The sequence below is a fragment of the Kogia breviceps genome, chromosome 17, assembly GCF_026419965.1.
Source record: "Kogia breviceps isolate mKogBre1 chromosome 17, mKogBre1 haplotype 1, whole genome shotgun sequence".
Lineage (NCBI taxonomy): Eukaryota > Metazoa > Chordata > Mammalia > Artiodactyla > Physeteridae > Kogia > Kogia breviceps.
The window spans coordinates 34,581,620-34,599,804 of record NC_081326.1 but is presented as its reverse complement, the minus strand read 5'-3'; the positions used below and the strand labels follow the sequence as shown (position 1 = coordinate 34,599,804).

At 35.8% G+C, this 18,185-nt stretch overlaps 1 protein-coding gene across 2 annotated transcripts in view; it reads left to right on the top strand.

The window, feature by feature from the left end:
* Positions 1-5,805: 5,805 nt before the first annotated feature.
* The window catches only part of C17H8orf88 (chromosome 17 C8orf88 homolog), a 41,859-nt gene continuing 29,479 nt past the window's right edge, over positions 5,806-18,185 (top strand). Inside the window, exons 1-3 of one of the 2 annotated variants that reach the window (XM_059043481.2) lie at positions 5,806-6,073; positions 12,611-12,709; positions 15,412-15,485. In XM_059043481.2, the coding sequence (XP_058899464.1) occupies positions 12,637-12,709; positions 15,412-15,485 (147 nt within the window). In that variant the 5' untranslated portion in view covers positions 5,806-6,073; positions 12,611-12,636. The remainder of the gene's footprint in view (positions 6,074-12,610; positions 12,710-15,411; positions 15,486-18,185) is intronic. The other variant, XM_059043480.2, reaches the window with a different exon arrangement.

Genomic DNA, 18,185 nt, shown 5'->3' with positions numbered 1-18,185 from the left:
GCATGTGGGATTTTCCCGGGGCACGAACCAGTGTCCCCTGCATCGGCAGGCGGACTCTCAACCACTGCGCCACCAGGGAAACCCCTAAGGTTCTTTATGTTTGATAAATGCACATGTGTTTGACCTTAGGTGGAATACCATGTGAAAAACAAAAATGAGAAGCCTATATTCTTTTGGGACTGTCCCCCAAAGAAGTTTTTATGTAAGGCTAAATATCTGAGTACAGTTTGTAATTTAACAGGTGAGAGTCTTTGATCCTCCACAGAGATAGTCTTCAGTTTTGTAAATGTAACTAAAACTCATTTAAGGTAACTTGCTAAAAAGGAAGTGATCACACACATTGCTCTGAAGTTTTTAAGTGTCTTATGTGTATGTGTAATGTTTGGATATAAAACTACTGTAAGTTCCCAGTGTTTAAATAAAATTTTCTGAAAAACCTTGCCACAGTGTCTGATACTCTATGCCAAATATACCATTGGCTTAAGATATTTGATATTTAAATAATCTTGGAGAAAATGCATTACATTTTCATTAGTCATTAAGCTTTTAGCAAGAATAAGCTTAGAAGATTTGTAGAGAATTCCTTAGGTTATGTAATGCCTTATTTTTTCCGGGCCTCTTCCTACACACCTGCTGTATGACTCCTTCCTTTAAAAGTTCCTCTCTGCCTACCATCTGCCATCCACAGGTCTTCTTTACTCCCCCGTAATCAATGCAGACTTCAGTATCTGGTTTTCATTCTTATCACATGCCATTGATTTAAATGTCAATGTGAATGGCCTCTCTAATACTCTGGTCTGGACTCATTTCTTTGATTCCCTCAAGTCCAGTGACTTTACCTCCATTACACGTCTGCTATTCACCACTGTAGCTGCACTCGGGTGCCCATAGTTAGAACCACTCCATCTCCAAACTCATACTCAGATATCTACTCTCTGAACATATGCTTCCTCTATCCAAAATTCTGACTCTCTTTGTACTGCCATTCCTGAATATCACCTTCAACACTTCTAATTTCTTGATTATTCCAATCTATCATCTATATTTACCAATGAATCCCATAACCACAAAGATTAATGCCACTACATATTTTTGATCTTTACCTTCAATTGCACCTCAATATTGTTTACCTGTCTTCAGCTCTCTCTGCAAATTTCCCACAGATACCATATGAAAACTTTAGTCCTAAAGCCCCTTACCACACTTTTCACAGAGACCCCCTTCCTCTTACAGCAGTTGTTTTCTTATTTCACCTATTCTTACCTTTGTTCCATTACTTCACCTACACTCTAGATTCATTCCATTCCCTCATTCCTCCTCAGGGAACTCACAATATCTTTGCATTGTTTCTGAATCCATCTGGCTGCCTAAGTCGATAACTGGCATCACCATTTTTATTTCTCATCTCACACTCTCTACAATCCATCAGTTCTCCCTATTCTCTGAAGTATGTGCACGTCTCTTCATGGTTCCTCCCTATCTTAATTGTGGCTCTCATCAACATCTCCTGTAAAAGGCTATGAATGGGTCCCTCTGCTTCTATTTTCACCTTGCCTGCTGCCTGTACCTCTCCTCAATCCATTTTCCACATTAGTCACCTAAGTGATTATTTTTTAGATGCACATAAGACCTTATCATAACCTACCTAAAGTCCTACAGCATCTCTCCACATCCTTGTAAGGGAGATAAAAGGCTCTTCATTCTTCTTTAGCCTAATATTGAACCACTACCCAAGCAGTGTCTTGTATTTTGTGTTTCTGCAGTATTGAATTACTGATATTTTTTGGTATTGACTGCTGTTTTATTTCTATATGCCTTTGGACATGTCCTTCTGCCTGCAAGGAATATCCCTGTCTAACTTGGTAAACTCCTTTCTATCCTTGAATATCCTGCTTAGGCATTACCTCCCCTGTAAACTCTTCCATGATCCTTCCTCTCCTCCTTTCCACTCACAGACAGAATTCTTTCCTTGTACTACTTCTAGTCCATGTAAATACTTCTGCCACATATACTACCCTCTATTTTACTTACCAGTTTATAGGTACTCTTAGACTATTGTTCTCTTTTTACTAGTTGTGCCTCAGTCATGCTAGTCGTATTTCAGTTTGTTTTTTATATCCTCAGTGTCTGGCACATAATAGGCATAGACTTTCAAAACTGTTTGGGTTTTTTTTTCTGAACTAAGCTGAGTGGAGCCAAATCTCTATTATAGCTTTTCATGTATTGTTTCAATGATTATCTGTATGTGGGGGTGTGTGTATGTGTATCTTCCATAAAATGCTTTGTAGATGTTTGTGGAATAATAAGAGGAAGAATACTGACAGGAGGTTGGTAAGGAGATCATTTGGTAAACACTAGGTAATGCTACCTCTTCAGCTTTTCCCAACTCCCAGGCTTTCAGTAGAACCACACAGGCACACCGAGAGTGCCTTTATCTTAACAATTAGCTATTGAATTGGAACTGTCTCTGTGTAACTGCACCCTAACTAGACAGTACCTACCATGAGAACAAGAAACCAGTTTGTGTGCGTGTTATTTGTGCTCATACAAGGTTACTTGTGCTCATACAAGGTTTTATTAACTAAATGTAAGGTATTGTGAAGGTAAAGTTAAATAAGCTAAGAAAATACAATTGTAAATAAAACCTCTACTTAGAAGTAGTAAGACACATTTAACTCTTAATTATTATCCTTGTAATTGGGAACTGGGAGTCCTATTTCCACTTTTGTATTTTCCTTGATACAGTCTCCAAACCTTTTTTTTTTTTTTTGAACCAAAGTAAATATTTATTTAGAATGAGAAAAACAATGCAATGACAACAAATTAAAAATTTTAAAAAGCTGACAAATACCACAAACATCAAAAAATCCATTAAAATATTTTAAATTAACTGCCTGTATTTTTTTTGTTTTTTGATTGCCTCTTCATTTGAGAACAATTTTGTAGTGCATTTTCTTTGTGAGAATAAATAATTTGGTATTTTCTCCAGGATAGGCAATCAAAATTTATTTTTATTATTGAAAGTTTAAAAAAGTTAATTTCAATAACAACTTGTAGTGTCAATTTTTAGTGTTGTTAAATTTGGGAAAATTTGTCATGAGTTTCTTATGTGAGCTCAATGATTTCAGGGCATTTCAAGTTTTCTTGGGCAGTGTAATTAGTATTTAAATTGCTCACTAACCTGTTGTTAAGCTCTTTTTGTAGATGTATGTTATGAGTTCTGGATTATCCTTGTAGATGCCAAATCAACAAGAGATTTTTTAAAATTTCAATGTGTTTATATAATTTATTCTTCTTCATCAGTTATCCAAAATATTAGGAGTCTGCTTATTAACTATATTTAAAATGTATTTATACCTTGAAATAGATTTACTGATTTTGGTTTTATTTGAAAAAAATTTTTTCTTCCAAATCACTTTTTAATCATAATTTCTATTGATTTCATTTAGTAATATGTAAAAAATAATTTTATTGTATTATGTATATATAATTGTATATGTTACATTGTTAAACATATTCCTCAAGAAGAAAACTTCTATTTTGACTAGATTAATAAGAACTGAATCCTACACCTACAATTTTTTACATCTGGGGGTTGAAAGGATTTACTGACTTCATTATCCACAGACTTCTGGTGCTTCATGACACAGAACACGTTCTTATCATGACACCTTCTCTGACCTGCACTTTAGTCTCTGAAGCCAGGTGAGCTGTCTCAGTGGAAGGTAAGAATGTTGCCGGAAGCCTTTTCTACACCTAAATAGCTAGCAATAACTTGACTATGCATGAAAATGATTGTAAAACTCCACACCTTTTAAAATGGTAAATCCTACCATATTACTGTCCCACTTAAACCCTTCAGTGCTTCCCATTGCTCTTAAAATAAAATTCAGTCTCCTTACTGGAGCCTACAAAACACTGTAGGATTTCAGCTTTTCCTGTCTCTCCAAACTCATCTTCAGCATTCTCTTCTTGCTTTCTATTCAACCATACTGGTCTTAATCAGTTTCTGAAATATGCTAAACTTTGTTTATTTCTCACCCCAGGACATTAATACCTACAGTTCCCTTTCCCTAAATACCTTTTTCCTATTCTACATCAGCATTCAGGCCTAGCTTAGATGATTCCTTTTCAAAGAGGCATTCCATCTTCAGTTATCCCATTCCAGTCAAGCTTTCTTTGCCCTTACACAGCCTCCTTTGCAGGTTACTCGCCTTTTGAGTCCTCTTTCTAAATACTTCTTTTCGGAATGGGCAAGTTTTCTTAATCAGCATCCCTTTCCTAATGTTCCAATTTATCTATAACTTGTATGTATATGTTATATATGTATGGGTACATATTTTTTTGTGTACATAAAAAAGCTGTTTGAAAACCTCAACTTAAATATTCTTTTATAATCTCATATTTACAAGTCCCAATTTGAACTCATCATTTCCCTCCTCAAACCTGTTCTGCCTCTTGTGTTCCGTATCTTATGTCATCACCACCTATTCACTTGTTCACCCAATTCAGAAATCTCTTCTTATTCACTCCTTCCACCCAGTCTGTCACAAAACTATTGATTTCACTTCAGCAGCATCTCTCAGATCTATCCCTTCTTCAGTACTTATCGCAGACATCATTATTTTTTATTGGAGTTATTGCAGATACCCCCAAGGAAGCCTTCTGTGGCCTGTTTAATATTGCTATATCTTACACCCCCCCCACACACAATCTGCCCTCCATAGTGTTGTGAGAATGACCCTTCCAATATTCAGAAAGATAAGTTATAAAAGATTCAAACTTTTGATTCATGTCCACTTCTCCTGTTTCCTTTCCACACTGCTGTTTCCCCTACTCCAACTACTGTGCACCAGACAAGTTTTCTTTTTCCTTTGCACCGTCTCTTCTTTCTTGCTTTCTTCCTCCAGCCAGCTAGAAGAAACCAAGCATAAGCTGTTCCGAAAACGGCTCTAACATTCCAAGCCTAAGGGTCAGTTTAGGCATTCCTTACACTATGCTCCCAACTTAAATCTATTCCCCTATCGCAATACTTAGCACAGCCCACACAGGGGCCCACCGGATTGTGAGCCCTGTAATTACACCCGTGTTCACCCGTGTTCCGCTTCCACGTCCCCTAGTATAGTGGTAGTACCAAGTGGGGACTCTCAAAAATAACAGTGAAAAACTGAGTAAAAGAATAAAAGTGAAAATTAAAAATAAAGGATTCGGATTCAGATGGAGTCGCTTCAACCAATTTTGTCCCTTTCAGGACGGCAGTCTGTGTGAGATATGTATTCCTGTCTGAAGTTAACCATTTCCCTTATTCCATGACAGCCCGAATCCTAGCAGCACTTAGACTCAGGCCAGAGACAGCGGCCAGCGCCTGCGGGATCCGCTGGCAGCTCTGACCCAGGACGGGCTCAGTCGTCAGCTCACGGGAGGCCTCGCTCACAAAGGCGGCCTAGCTCACAGACGCTGCCTGGAGTCCGCCGCCCGGCACCACGCAGACGTCTTGTCTCGCGCCAACCCTTGTCGGGCAAGCAGGGCTGCCGGCTGGGGTCCCAAAGGCTGTTCAGGCGGGCGCGTCCCGTCCAGGGCGAGCCTGTCAGCACCTCGGCGAGGATTCCCGCAGCATCCTCCGCACCACGCGCGGCTCCCGAGACGCTGCGCCCGCCTCTCGCGCCCTGCCTATCCCGGGAAACGCACACCGCCGGTTTAACAGTTCTGCTCCCGCCGGGCTGCGCCGCGCTCTGGGCCCCGGGCGCCCGAGGCCCCGCCCCGCAGGCGCCTGAGGTCCCGCCCCGCACCCGCCCAACGTCCCCGGGAGCCGCTGTCTGCCCCGCCCCCGTCACCGCCACCCGGTGCCTGGAGCGGACTCGCGGCTGCAGCAGTTCCCGAACGGGCAGCCGGGCGCTCGGCCGCCGCGTCTAGGGCTGAGCCCTGCGACGAGGCTGCTTGCTCCGAAATCCTCCCGGATCTTAAGGCGGTAGGTGGTCGGGGATGACGAGCCAAACGAGGACAGAAGTCAGGCCCCGGGGTGTGAGGAGGCCGGTGGACGCCGTCTCCGAGGGCGGACACGGGGAAAGTTGAGGTGAGGGAGAGAAGCTCTGGGGTCAGTCGGCGCAAATCAGGCAGGGCGTCCACAGGGTCCCCAAGGTGGTTCTTAGAGTGAGAAGGGAGAGAGCATGTGGGAAGGAAGGGGGTGGGGGTCGGTGTGGAAAACCGGGCGAGGGGCAAGTGGCCAAGGGAATTACACTGCTGAAGGGATATTGATAAAACAAAAACAAAACAAACACATGAAAAGCCCCAAAAAGGAAGTGCACATCTCCCGCTGTCCCAGGACCTGGTCCTAGGTCGTGGGATGGATTGAAGACTGTTTCCCATGCCCTGGAATCATCCTTACTAATTTTGGGCAACAGTTTGTTTTTGTTTTTGAGATTACTGTAGTTGTTTTTATTAATAATAAGTTAAATTAAATAAGAAAAGAAAACTCAGTAAGAATAAATAAGCAAAAGACATATGTGGTCACTTCACAGAAGGAAATCAAATGGTCAATGAACGTATTTGAAGATGTTTCTAGGCAACTTGTATGTAAGGGTATGCTGTTTTACAAAAGTTGACATATAACATTATAATAGTTTCAGGTGTACAACATATTTGTATCAGAAGTTTATAATTGCTGATATTTTAGCAACACTAAAAAAAAAAAAACCTGAAAAAGGACAGTTACATCAGTTATGACAATCACTAACACCCATTATCTGGACAGTTTTATCCCACCTCAATGTTAAATTGTGCTTGTATTGAAAGATGCTTCACAGAGAAAAAAACTTTTTTTGGTCAGAAAGAATGAAATGGAAAATATAAGGGGACACTCTGGGCTTATAAGTTTTTGATATTTTAGTTTTAATTTTTCCTGCATATGGCAACCCGATTTGTGGAGTATAAAGTGTCTTTTATCATGTAAGTCATAATTAGTTTATCCTGTACTCCTCTATATTTCCTTTATGTTATTTTTCATCTATCAGGTTATCAGTTTGTGCTGTTTACTTACAAGCAGCATTTGGCTTTAAGGAATCCTAACTTTGTAAAAGAGATATTTTGAAGTTGAAAATTAAGATTAAATCCTATCTGGTATAATCCTATATAGGAAGTATACATGAGGTAAATGAAAGCATTGTCTTTTCACTTCTTCTCAGCTTATTTCTTTAATTTTATATGCTCTTATTTCTTAATTGCAGCAGAACCATCAGCAGTTTCTAAAGAAATCTAGAATTTAAGTTGTAAATTTTAAGTATGATATTCAGCTTGTAAGTATAATACATATTATGTTTCATATTTCTAATCCATTCTGTGGGTTAGAATGGCAGTGTACCATATCTGCAGAGTGAGGAAAGCATAGTAATCCCACAATTTATTTAGTATTTGAAGAAAAATTGAAAATTGAGGAAATGAAAATTATTAGCACACACCAATTTATTCAGCAAGGTTTTATACATAAATGTTCCTTCTCATAATTAATTTTTTTTTCCATACAAGCAGTGTCAACATGGAATAGGAGAGAGTCAGTTGTCTTTTACTTACCAAACACACAAGTTTAGAGACAAGGGCGTGAACTTTAGAGTCAGAACCTCATTTCTATCAATAACTGTGTGAACTTGAGCACGTCTCTTATTTTTCTTAGCCTCAGGTTTCTCATCTTTAAAGTAGCTAATAATGATTTTCTACAACAGTTAATGTATAGCTCAAAATTAAATGAGATAGTATATGTAATGCATTTAACATGTAGTAGGATCTCAAAAAAAGGAGTTTTAATTAGAATATAGAATAGGATAGAATAGGATATGTTGGGTAATGAAATTTTGCCCCAATTGATCAGTATATATACTTATCTCATGGTACTATATTTTAGAAAATTTTAGGTTAATTTGTAATTTCAGAATTGGTGGGCCCTTATATTTAGTTTGATATATTTTTTTAAACAAACAAATAACCTAAGATAAAGTTAGTATTCTAGATGAAGAATAGCACCTACACAGGTTTCCTGACTTGAAAACCAGTGTTCTGTTCATACCACTTGGCATTTTAAGATGATTTGTGTAAACTTGAAAAAATACTTTAGTTAGTAACCATTTCTCAGCATGTGTTAATATAATGAATTTTTGAGACATTGGATCAAAATGTCCTTTAAAAAATATTTATACCACAAAACTATATATTTACATTTCAAAGACAACTTTATGACAGGCCCACTACTTGCTACCCAGTGTTGTAGGTAGGGTTATGTTTTTTTGCAACTGTTCTTTGTAACACTTGATATCATAAATGCCTAACCTAGGTAGCTTCAAAGGAAACTTTTGGAGTTATACATTCAATGAGTGAGCAGACATTAGAGTTTAAGATTGAAGTTATTTTATGTGCTGACTGTGTAGTTCAGCTGTCTTCATTTGTAACCCAAACTGAGAATTAGGCTTTGGTTTGTGGAGCCCTGTCCTTCATAGATTATGATCCTGGATCAGTTTTACAATAATAATTGCTTATTATTGTATAAGGTAAATACTTTTCCATTAATAACACTGTTTAAGACATGATGCTGTTATGTAATATGCATCCCAGACTTATTCCCTATAATGTCACTGTCTCTATGCAGACATTGTTTACTTTAAAATAACATATTGAATAGAGTATTGTATGGCATCATCTTTTCTAATTTCCTTAACTGATGTGGATTTATGTATCTGGGGACTTTGCTGTAGTTTTCATACTACAAATTGAAAGGGTAGATGGTACTGAAAAATCTTTTTCTTTGTTTGCTTGTTTATTTACATGTGTTGTAAAATCATAAGAGTTCTGAAACTACCCAACTCTTGAAAACTGTGGATTTGCATTGAATACTGGGGATTTGCATTGCTCAGCAACTGGAAAGACTTTACAACCTACCAACTCGATTTCAGCTGAGCAATGAAAAATAAAATAGTGTGTGCCAAAGTACTCTATTGTATTCTTTTCATATGGGAAACAGGATGGAAATGTACTACTACCAGTATTAGGGTCCTAATTAAACTGGCTAGGATAAACATTAAATGATGCAATATTAGACTGCTCTTTGGTCCATAATAAAATATTCCCTTCCACATAGAAAATATTCAACAAATATTTGAAATGGGTTTTTTGCTACATATGCTTATAACTATTTTGTTTCCTATTATATCAAAATAGTGCATTAGTTTTGTTTACAAGGTTGTTAATCACTGTGCTGAAATACCAGTTAACATACACATTACAAATGTAGATGGGTGTTAACTTAGAGTACTGGCTTGCATATCTCCAAATTTCAAGAAAAAGTAACTATTTTGTGCTTAGTTACCATTGCTAACTTTGAGAGATTGTTTATAAATTTATGATTTTAACACTTGAATTATGTCCAAAGGCATTTTTAAAGATGAAAGCATTTCTTTGGAGCATAAAGAAAGTGATTAACCCTATTTTATACTTCGGGTAACAGTCACTTAGACAAACCTCTGCTTAAGATCATGGGTTACAATCAGTTTCTGGATGAGCAGGTGCAAAATCAGGTGGAGTTTTACTTTTGACTTTGTCTTGATAGGTATCAAAATTTGGAAAGCTTTTGGTCCATTCAGGCATCAGAATATTTTCATTAAATAGGAGGTATTTAAATTTATAGATTTATTTAGTAAAACTAATTATGTTCCAGCTACTAAGATACAAAGATAAATAAAGTCTAATGTTTTTGGCTTCAGCTAACTCACAGTCTAACCAATTAGACATATAATAGATTTTTTGTATGGTACATTTTAGAAAAATTAATAGGCAAAATATTGGGTTGGTCAAAAATTCTTTCAGCTTTTTCATAAGAAGTCATGGAAAAACTCGAATGAACTTTTTGGCCAACCCAATACAATATGGACCACTGGAGGAAGAAAGAAAAATCATTATTGTTGCTACCATTATTGTTATTTTACTATCAGCTATTTGTTAGGAACTAGAGAACTTCATGTGAACTATTTTATTTATGTTAGGGTTGAGGCATGAGGATACTTTCCAAGGAAGTAGAGAGAACTTGACCTTGGTTTTGAAGGATGAATAGCAATTTGGGAGAAGAGCAGCAGGGAGAGTGAGGGAACTCCAAACAGAGCACCTGAATATATATGGTGAAACAAAATAACATTTATGAATTCAACGACTTATTGAACATGTACTGTGTATTAGACACTATGCTAGCCATTAGAGATATACCTGAGTGATAGAGCTTTAATTTTATAGTCAGATAATAGGTAATTGAAACTAATGCAATAAATACCACACTGGAAGAGGATACAGGGGTGATGTATGAGCACATAAGAAGGGTGCTTAATGAAACTTGGACAGTTCTGCCTGTGTGGAAGGTGGAAAGAGAGTATGGGGCTAGCTTGATCATAACATGTTGGCCAAAAGCATGGGAATGAGCATACCCATCACTTTTTAGACTCATGACCTTGGGCAAGTTACCTGATTTCTCTAAGCCTTCTCTGTAAAATGAGGATTAAAAAATGATAAAATTAACATTTATTGAACTTTTACTATGTACCAGGCATTGTGCTAATGCTTTATACAGATTTTCTGTTTTAGTCTTCACATCAAACTTAGGAGATAGGGGTTATTGTTTTCCATAATTACATAACTAAGTGGTGGAGCTATGATATGAACCTAGGTAGGCTGACCCAAGACCTGAGCTCTAACTGTTAATAGTGCCTAATTTATAAAGTTGTTCTGAATATTAAATAATGTGACATAGGTAAGTGGTTTACTGTGCATGATACATGGATGTTGGGTCCTGTTTCTGTTAATAATTCAGGAGGTGATGGGGTACTGAAGGTTTTTTAAGCAGGTATGTGTGTAAGGAGATCATAGTTTGGAGAGAAAAGAGACTGTATTCACCCATTTGTTCAGCAGATGCTTGTTTTACACCTACTTTGGATCCAGTCCAAGTACTGAGTTAGTTGTAGGGGACACAGGAGGAATGAAAATATTGTTCCTCACTTTAAGAAGACTCTGTTCCTCACTTTTGCCTAGTATGGAAGACAAATCAGCCATTATAGTGTGGTATATAGTATAGTATAGTACAGTGTTCTCTAAGTGCCATGATATGGGCATATTCACTGTGTCCCAGGTACATAGGTACATAGGGAGAGGGAGTATTTAAATCAGTCTAGGTGTTCAGGGAGATGAATTAAGAACTACTGTGGGACTAAAAGAGTAGTGGTGGGAGTAAAGAAAATATATTTGAGAGATATTTTGGAAGTAGAATGGATAGGAATTAGAGACTGGTTATTGTGGGGGGGCTCTAATATAGACAAATTTAATGTATCTTTAACTGAGGGTGTTATGAGGGAGTTGGTGATGACTTTAAGGAATACAGGAAGAGGGACATCTTTGGAGTCAAAGTAATGAATTTGATTTTTTAAAATAATAATAGCATTTATTTAGCACTTGCCTTGTGCCAAGTAGTCTTTTTTTTTTTTAACATCTTTATTGGAGTATAATTGCTTTACATTGTTGTGTTAATTTCTGCTGTATAACAAAATGAATCAGCTATATGTATGCATATATCCCCGTATCCCCTCCCTCTTGCATCTCCCACCCACCCTCCCTATCCCACCCCTCTAGGGGGACACAAAGCATTGAGCTGATCTCCCTGTGCTATGCGGCTGCTTCCCACTAGCTATCTGTTTTACATTTGGTAGTATATATATGTTAATGCCACTCTCTCACTTTGTCCCAGCTTATCCTTCCCCCTCCCCGTGTCTTCAAGTCCATTCTCTTCGTCTGCATCTTTATTCCTGTCCTGCCCCTAGGTTCTTCAGAACCTTTTTTTTAGATTCCATATATATGTGTTAGCATATGGTTTTTTTCTCTTTCTGATTTACTTCATTCTGTATGACAGACTCTAGGTCTGTCCACCTCACTACAAATAATTCAATTTCATTTCTTTTTATGGCTGAGTAATATTCCATTGTATATATGTACCACATCTTCTTTATCTATTCATCTGTCGATGGACACCTAGGTTGCTTCCATGTCGTGGCTATTGTAAATAGTGCTGCAATTTTGGATATGTTGAATTTGAGGTACCTATAGTTAGATAGAAATGGAAATATCTTTTGGCAATTAGAAAGATTAAACTGGAATTTAAAAGAGAGGTAGATGCTGGATGTGTAAATTAAGGCATATTTATCATGCAGATAGGTGGTTGCAATCATAAGATAGATGAGAGTAGCTAAGAGGACCAAAGCCAAATTTGGACGCATCCCTAAATTTAATTGGAGTAAAGTAGGAATCAGCTAAGGAAGTTAGAAGAGGCAATCAAAGAAACAGGAAACAAAACTTAAAGAAAAGAGTCAGGGGAGTTAAGGGAGGAAAATGTTTTAAAGAGGGAATATTCAGTTGTGACAGACACTGTAAAAGGGGTCTATGGTTGTTGCATGTTATTTTAAATGCTTTGTTTTGTGTTTTCCACCTTAACTTATAAAATAGTTATCTTCAAATGAATGTCGTGGTTATTTGTATATATGTTAAAGCAACTTGATTATCTTGTCTAGAAGATAAAATGTATTTTTCCCACCTAAAGTATGGAGCCTCAAGGTCTTTGAGATAATGGAAACCAAAAAATTGATTGGTAAACCACTTCAACCAGCAAGACCTGTTCGTCATCTGACTTCTCCCCCTGGTGAGTAATCTAGGGTACACATTTAAAAAAATTAATTGGTTAATGGCTAATTAGTATTTGAAAGGCCAAATAATATATAAGTAATATATGTATAAAATACATAATTAAATAAATATATAAATGGTAGATATTTAAAAAATAATGAAAACCAATGATCTCCACTGTTTGAAGAATTTAGAAGTATTACCAAAGAGAAGCATTCTTTTTTTTATTGAAATATAGTTGATATACAATATTGTGTTAGTTTCAGGTGTATAGTAATGATTCAGTTATATACATATATATATATATATATCTTCAGATTACTTCCATTATAGGTTATTATAAGATTGAATATAGGGCTTCCCTGGTGGCGCAGTGGTTGAGAATCTGCCTGTGGATGCAGGGGACACGGGTTCGTGCCCCGGTCCGGGAAGATCCCACATGCCGCAGAGTGGCTGGGCCCGTGAGCCATGGCCGCTGGGCCTGTGCGTCCAGAGCCTGTGCTCTGCAATGGGAGAGGCCACAACAGTGAGAGGCCTGCGTACCACCAAAAAAAAAAAAAAAAAAAAAAAAAAAGATTGAATATAGTTAATTGTGCTATACAGCAAATCTTTGTTGCTTATCTATTTTGTGTATAGTAGTTTGTATCTGTTAATCCCATACTCCTAATTTATCCCTCTGCTCCTCCCTTTCCCATTTGGTAATCATAAGTTTATTTTCTATGTCTGTGAGTCTGTTTTATAATAGATTCATTTATATTAATTTTTAGATTCCACATGTAAATGGTATCTTATAATATTTGTCTTTGTCTGATTTACTTCACTAAGTATAATATTCTCTATGTCCATTCATGTTGCTGCAAATGGCACTATTTCATGCTTTTTTATGGCTAATATTCCATTGTGTATATATCACATCTTCTGTTGATGGGAACTTGAGTTGTTTCCATATCTTGGCTATTGTAAATAGTGCTGCTATGAACATTGGGATGCATGTATCTTTTTGAATTAGAAATTTTGTCTTTTCTGTATATATACCCAGGAGTGGGATTGCTGGATCATATGTTAACTCTATTTTTAGTTTTTTAAGGAACCTCCATACTCTTTTCCATAGTGGCTGCACCCATTTACATTCCCACCAGCAGTGTAGGAGGGTTCCCTTTTCTCCACACCCTCTCCAGCAATTATTATTTGTAGACTTTTTGATGATGCCCATTCTGACCTGTGTGAGGTGATAACTCATTGTGGTTTTGACTTACAATAAGAAAATTCTTAATGGTCTACCAGACCAACAAAGGTGGGAAGAACTTGTGTATTTTTTTGCCTGAGAGCAACTTGTGTATCTTTTTTTTTTTCATGTCTCATTTTCATGGTTAACAACTGGCTTCTGCTCAGAATGATACTCTCAATATAAATTGTGTCCTGTGATTATGACCACTGCAGAGCAGTCATGCTGGAGAGAGCATTAGCCTTTAAAAAATATACCTAATTGAAAAAAATTAGTACCAAGCAATACTTACAGATTAAGGCTGTGCTTGAGCTGGAACATAAAATCTAATTTTTCAGGAAATCTAAATTTTCTAAAATATTTTCTTTTGCCCGTAAAACTAAACTTTTGGACAAATTCTTGAAATACTTGGTATTTAATTTCTAAATTGGAATAGTGACCTTTTTATTATTTTCATTACTAGTATATATATTTATATTTTATGTATATTTGTCTATACATATATACATAAAACATAAAAGTTATTTAAATTCTGTTTAGTCCATGTGTTCAACTGAATAACTGGCTACTTAGAAAAGGGAAAATATAGCACTTTTACTGGGTACAAAGATGAATCAGAAAAGATAGAAATGACACAGCTCCTCAGTCCTCCATTTGTTCTCTTATCTTTGGTTCCTACAAAGAAGATTGTCTCTACTTTGGTAATGTTTCCTTTGAAGATGGCTGTGACTTAGGACAGACAGATTGAAATTAAGGGATCTTCTGGACCATAGTTTAGCAATGCTGAAGCTGTATCCTTCTGGTGCACTGAAGAAGCAGTTGTGTAGGGCCAAGTCTCAGATTTTTTTCCTAAAGCGAAGGTAATATGTGACTAGCCTTTTTACAGTACTCATCATCCCTCCCTCATTTGTACAGGTTCAGTTTCCCACTGATCCTCTCCCTTGAAAGCTATTCCAGGGGTAGGTAGGAGTGGGCTGGTAGCCCTGATCTCTCATTTAATTATATCCTCTTAAGATCTGGACAGGAGTAGGGGTTTATTAAGCAGAAAAGTTAAGTAAATCAGAAATTAATTTTAGCCTTTCTCAGCATACTTCTCTCTGGACAACTCACATCCTCAAAGAAACCTACTTTTTCTTCAAGACTCAGATTGAATTATTTCTTTTCGTGAAGCCTTAGTTGATACCCCCAAAGCCCACTCTACTCTCCCCTGGTACCTTCTCTGTACCTGTCACATAACTTATTATAGTCATTATTTATGAGCTTGTTTTTTAAAAAAATAAGCTATGAACTCTTTTATCTCTGAGCTTTTTTCATGCTTATAAACCCATCTCCTAACATGGTGGCTGACATTTCATTGTGTTGAGTAATGAACCAGCAGAAAACATTTCATAACAATGCCTAGAATATCCTAGGTACTTAAGGTTTTTAGGTGGTGTTATACCATTTATTGAAGTAATAGATATTTAAAACGTTTTTTTTTTCTTTCCTAACAGGAACAGTATTCCCTTTCAACTTCCAAAATGAATATCCATGCAACACCCAGTACTTACAAAGTGGAGTTAGCAGAGTAAGTCTTAGAAGTTATAATAAAATAAAGCATTACGACTGGAAAGTAACATTTGTTAGATGGCTGTTGTGTGCCAGGTACTATTCTAAGTGCTTTATATACTTTTTAAAAGTTATGATCTATTTCAAGCATATATTAAAGAGAATAAACACATTAATACACATTGCTCACCATTTTCAAAGCTAAATATTTTGTTTTATTTGTTTTAGAAAATGTTAAAGAAAAAAACCTTACAGGTAAAATTTTAAAAACCTATATATCCCTGCACCATCCCATTTCCTTCTTATACTTCCCCAAGGTAGCTATCCTCAATTTATTTTTGTTTTCATGAATGTATTAGTACTTTTGCTATAACAAATAGAATTGTTTTAACTGTTCTACAATTTTACATAAATAATATTTTACCTACACATATTTTGCTATATTTTTTCACATTTAGGTTTATATATAAAATTTTCTAATTTAATTTTTTGACTAAATAAAATAGTCACAAATTTAAAAATTCAAAATATACAAAATGACATTTAGTGAAGTTTCCCTCCAATCTCTATCCCCCAGTCACCTATTTCCTCTGATCAGAAGTAACCATTGTACCCCTTTCTTATCTAGAAACTTCCAGAAATACATTATGCATAGACAAGCATAAATATATTTATAAATGGAATACTAAGTAACTATTAAAATGAGTAAAGCAGTTCAATATGTGCTGGTACAGAATAATCTCTTTATATATATATTAAGCTACCACATTTCTTGTTCCATTTTTTGTCACAGGCATGACACTTGTTTCTGCTTTATAATAGAAATAGAAATATTTTATAATAAATGCTACAATAAACACCCATCTGTATGTTATGTTTTATACATGTTTGAGAGGTTCTCTGTAGTATAAACCTGGAGTAGAATTGCTATATACTGTCAACTTTCTCTCCAAAGTGATTTGTACAAGCAATGCATGAAGTACTCTGATTTTTCTACATCCTTACCTTGTTATTGTCAAACTTTCACTCTTTTTTCATGTTTAATGGGTGAGAAATGTATCTTGTCAGTTTTAATTTTTTATTCTTTATTACTTTGAATGCAGCATCTTTTCTTATGTTTAATTTGGCTGTTTGGTTTTTCTCTTTTGTGAATTATCAGTTCATATCATTTGCCCATTTCTCTTGGTCTATGACAGAATTGTTTATTTTTTTGTATGTTTTTTTTTTCAAACTTTAAAATTTTAATGTAGTCATATTTTAAATTTTTTTATTATTTCACTCTTTGTGTCATTGTTTATGAAGTTTTCTCATCCCTAAGATAAAAGGATATTTTTCCTACATATTCTTCCAAAAGGTTTAAAGTTTTGCTTTAATATTTAAGTGTACAGTCTACCTGAAATTAATTTTTGTATGATATAGATAGAAATCTATTTTTTTCATATAGAAGACCAATTGTAAAGCACAATTCATTGAATGATCTATTCTTTCCATACAGATTTATGCCATCTTTATTGTATAAGTTTTCAGATAAATAGGGCCTGTTTCTGGACTCTTATTTCTTTTCTATTGATCTATTTGTGTATCTCTGTGTCAGTATGGTGATATCTTAATTACACTTGCTTTGTATTAACTTTTTAAGCCATTGTAATGTTTTGTTTTATCTGTTCCAGTAGTTAACATTTCCCTAATTAATACAGTAATAATATTCATACCTCTCTTTGGAACCCTTGACCTTCTTTTAGAAACTTTATAAGTAAAAAGGAGTATATTAATATTGTAAATTTTATAGAGAAAAATAAATTAATTAGATATACTTCTAAGTTTGAAATTTTGTCTGCTGCTTCAATTGTAATGCAAAAGTGACCAGAATCTATGTCAGAGATATATCACATAATTTATAATGAAGGACACTTTTTACTAACTCTGTGTATTTTTTTAAACCAACTTTGTTAAGGTATAATTTACATACAGAAAAATGAACCCATTTGTTCAAAGAGTTTTGATAAATATATACCTCATGTAACTAACCCCACAATGAAGCTATAGAGCTGTAGTTTCATCTTCCCCAAAAGTACTCTTTTATTCCTTTACAGTCATTCACCATCCCCACTTCTACTAATCCTAGTGCTCCCTCCTCCAGGCATCCGCTGATCTGCTTTCTTTAACTATAAATTAATTTTGGCTGCTCTAAAATTTCATGTAAATGAAATCACACAGTCTATATTCTTTGGTGTTAGATTTTTTTTTTTGCTCAGCATAATGTTTTTGAGATTCTTCCATGTCCTTGTAGATAGCAGTAGTTGTTTTCAATTTGGAATAGTGTTCTGCTGTGTGAATATAGAACAATTTATTTATTCCTCAGTTGATGGACATTGGATTGTATCAGTTTTGGGATATTATGAATAATGCTACTGTGGATAATTGTGTTCACGTCTTTGTGTGGACATACACACAATACCCAGGAGTAGAATTGACGGATCATATGTTAAGTTGGTTTAGAAACTGCCAAAATGTTTTCCAAAGTGGTTGTACCATCTTACATTCCCACTAATAGTGTGTGAGGTACCAGTTGCTTCACATCCTTGTCAACACTTCATATAGTCAGTCTTCATTTTTAGCCATTTTAGTGTGTGAGTAGTTGTATCTCATCGTATTTTATATTTGCATTTTCCTAATGATTAATGAGATTGAGCATTTTATCATGAGTTTATTTACCATC